This window comes from Nannospalax galili, unplaced genomic scaffold (assembly GCF_000622305.1).
Source record: "Nannospalax galili isolate Female #2095 unplaced genomic scaffold, S.galili_v1.0 scaffold5065, whole genome shotgun sequence".
Taxonomy (NCBI): Eukaryota; Metazoa; Chordata; class Mammalia; order Rodentia; family Spalacidae; genus Nannospalax; species Nannospalax galili.
The window spans coordinates 1-3288 of NW_008353156.1; the positions used below are offsets into that span (position 1 = coordinate 1).

The 3288-nt window shown below is 42.1% G+C and overlaps 1 protein-coding gene across 1 annotated transcript in view; it reads left to right on the top strand.

Annotated features, from left to right (window-relative positions):
- Positions 1-2361: 2361 nt before the first annotated feature.
- Positions 2362-3288, top strand: part of LOC103747879 (ankyrin repeat domain-containing protein 26-like) — a gene marked incomplete at its 5' end in the record, with an annotated part of 18433 nt that continues 17506 nt past the window's right edge. The window contains 1 exon segment of the mRNA XM_017802547.1: positions 2362-2499. Within this exon segment, the coding sequence (XP_017658036.1) occupies positions 2362-2499 (138 nt within the window).

Consider the following 3288-nt stretch of genomic DNA (forward strand, 5'->3'; position numbering starts at 1 on the left):
AACACTGCTTACTGACATGCTCCTCTGGCCTCTGCTCAACCTGCTTTCTTATATAACACAGGACCCACCTGCCCAGGGGTGGCATCACCCATGGTGGGCTGGGCCCTCCCACATCACTCATAAATCAAAAAAATGCCCTACAGACCTGGCCACAAGCCAGTTCAATGGAGACAGTTTCTCAGTTGAGGTTCCCTCTAACCAGTGTAATAAGGTGACAACTAAAGCTATCTGGTACAATGGGCCCTTTGTCAACTTGACACATGGACACACTGCTATTAAACCAAAACCTTTTCATTTCTTGTCCTCCAAATATGATGTTAATATTAATATCACAGCATAAAACAGTACAACTTTAAAAATCCCACAGCCCTTAAAAAATCCAAACAGTTTAAATTTCAAAATCTCCCAAAATTCTTTTAACTCTAGACTCCTGTAAAATCCAAAACAAGCACTGTCTTATTTCAAAAAAGGAAGATCCAAAACAACTTATTTCAAAAAAGGAAGAGTCAGGCAAAGCCTAAGTCTAGCAGATGGGATTCATTCACCTGGGTTCCAAAGGGCTTGAGCAGCTTCACTTCTTTGGCTCTGCCAACACAGTTTGTCTTTTGTCTTGTGGCCAGCTCCATTCCACACCTACCACTGTCTTTGGTGGTTGCCCCAAGGTCCTGGGGCATCTCCAATATGCTGGGGTCTCTACTGAAACTGAGGCTGTACCTTCACCAATGTGCTCTTCTGGCCTCTCAGGGTGCAAAGCCTCAGATTCTCTCCATGCCTTCAACACCAGAACCATGCAGGAGACTCTTACACATTACCAAATCCTGCTTCCAGATTGAGTTATAGCCTTGGTGGAGAGATGACTCAGTGGTTAAGAGCACTGACTGCTCTTGCAGAGGACCGAATTCACTCACGATCTGAGCACCAAAGGGCATGAGCAGCTCCAGTTCTCTGGCTCTGCCATCCACAGCACACACAGCTTATCTTGTAAGATAAGACTGGCTCCATTCCACACCTGCCATTGTTGGTGGTTGTCCCATGATCCTGACATCTCCAATATGCAGGGGTCTTGTCTACAACTAAGGCTGTGTCTTCACCAATGGCTTCTCCTGGCCTATCACAGTGCCAAGGTTCAGCTACTCTCCATGACCTCTTCATGCCTTCAAAACCAATACCATGTAGGAATCTCTTACACATTACTAAGTCCTGCTTCCTGCTTGACATAGAGCATTGGGTGTCCTCAGCTGTGGGTTGGACCACAGCTTCTGTGTGCTGACCCTGAAGAAGTACTTTCTAGAAGATTTCACTTCTGTGATGCTGGTCTCTTAATCACAGCTGATTCTTCAACCTCAGCTGACTAGAAACCAGAGATTCTCAATTCAAAATAGCACACAAACAGCCCTGATAGTCTTTGCTTCCCTTGAAATGTCTCAAGCCAGGTCTCCATCATCCACATTTCTCTTCAGTATAACTATTTCAAGCTCCACAGTGACAGCTCACTAAGCTCCAAGCACTCAATGGCCTTTCTGGCCCAAGAGTCCAAATGCTTCTGCAATCCTCCCCAAAACACCAAGGTTATGTCTGTCACAGCAACATTCCACCAATCCTTCTTATTTAGCTTTCTATTGCTGTGACGAAACACTAACCAAAACCAACACAGCACAGTCCATCATCAAGGGAATCCAAGGCAGGAACCTCAGGGCAGGAACCTGGAGCACAGAACATAGAGGAATGCTGCTTACTGGCTTGCTCCCCTGGTCTCTGCTCAGCTTTCTTATACAATACAGGACCACCTACCCAGGGATGGCACCTGACCACATTGGGCTGGGCCCTCCCACATCACTTAACAATCAGGAAAATACCCAACAGGGATAGCCACAGGCCAATCCAATGGAGAAAGTTCCTCAGTTGAGGTTCCAGTTTGTCAAGTTGACAACTAAAGCTATCTAGCACAGGCATGTATAACTAAAATTATTTTATTATGACTCTAAGAATCTGATGTTTCATTATTTTTTTCTGAATGAAGGAAGAGAAGGTAAGTTGAGTTGAATTGTAAATGTTAATTTAGCCATTTTTAAAATACAGACTAACTTTAAAACTCTAGTTAAATGTTTGTGACAGAACTTTATTTTACAATACTCTCACTGCCTCTAAGAAGTACTTTTGCTCTTTGAACAAATTTAACTATAATATGCCATTGAAATTTGAGTATTTCTTGTGGGATAGAGGTCCTTGTGTTTTCCATAGGCTGATTCCTGTGGACAGTTTTTTTTTTTTTTAAGTTTACTCCTAATTAAGTTTTTAGATACCCTCTTCCCAACCTACATAACGGTATGAGACTGAAGATTTGGTGAAATGTATGTCTAGGTTTTAGAGGAATGAAATGACACTCAGAGGCAACTTTCTCGAGAACAAAATGCCAGGATATTACAAGATGGGATCCTTGCAAATCACCTGTGCAAACAAAAGGAGATAGAAATGGCACAAAAGAAAATTACTTCGGAGGTATTTTCTTTAGTTTTCAAAATACATGTGTATACCTGTATGTACATATTTTCAAAACGTAGAGGTGTTTTGAACCCTGTGTATTATAAATAGACATATTTCAGGTGTAGAGAGTGGAAGCTCTAGCCCACTAGTAAAGTAATATTTGTTCTTTCTTTCTCTCTTTCTCTCTTCCTTTTTTTAATGTGTTATGCTTACATGTATGTAAGTGCACTTGTGTCATGCAATGCCCACGGAGGACAGAATAGGGTCTCCAGTCCCTTGCAACTGGAGTTACAGATGGTTGTTAGCCACCATGTGGGTGCTGGGATTCGAACCTGGGTCTTCTGCAAAAGCAGCCAGTGCTCTTAACTACTGAGCCATCTCTCCAGTGTTCTTTTTTAAAAAAAGATTTTTTAATTAATTTGCTTTTTAAAATATGTGTATGTGTGAGTGTTAATGTTTTTCTTACATGTATGTAAGTGCACCATGTACATGCCTTTGCCCATGGAGGACAAAAGAGGGTGTCGAATCTCCTGAACTGTAGTTACATATAGTTGTGGGCTGCCATGTGGGTTCTGGGAACTGAACCAGGGTCCACTGCCAGAGCAGCCAATGCTCTTAATCACTGAGCCATCTCTCCAGCTGTAAAGTTATGTTCTTAATTTAATACTGTTTGTCTGCTGCACAAACACAGTGGCCTAATCCAAAACAAAGGCTTTTAGTATTTTGCATGGGAATTGATTGTTTTTCCATGGTCTCAAAACCTTGCTACTAAAAAGAGATGTTCTAGTTCTGGACAGTGATTTC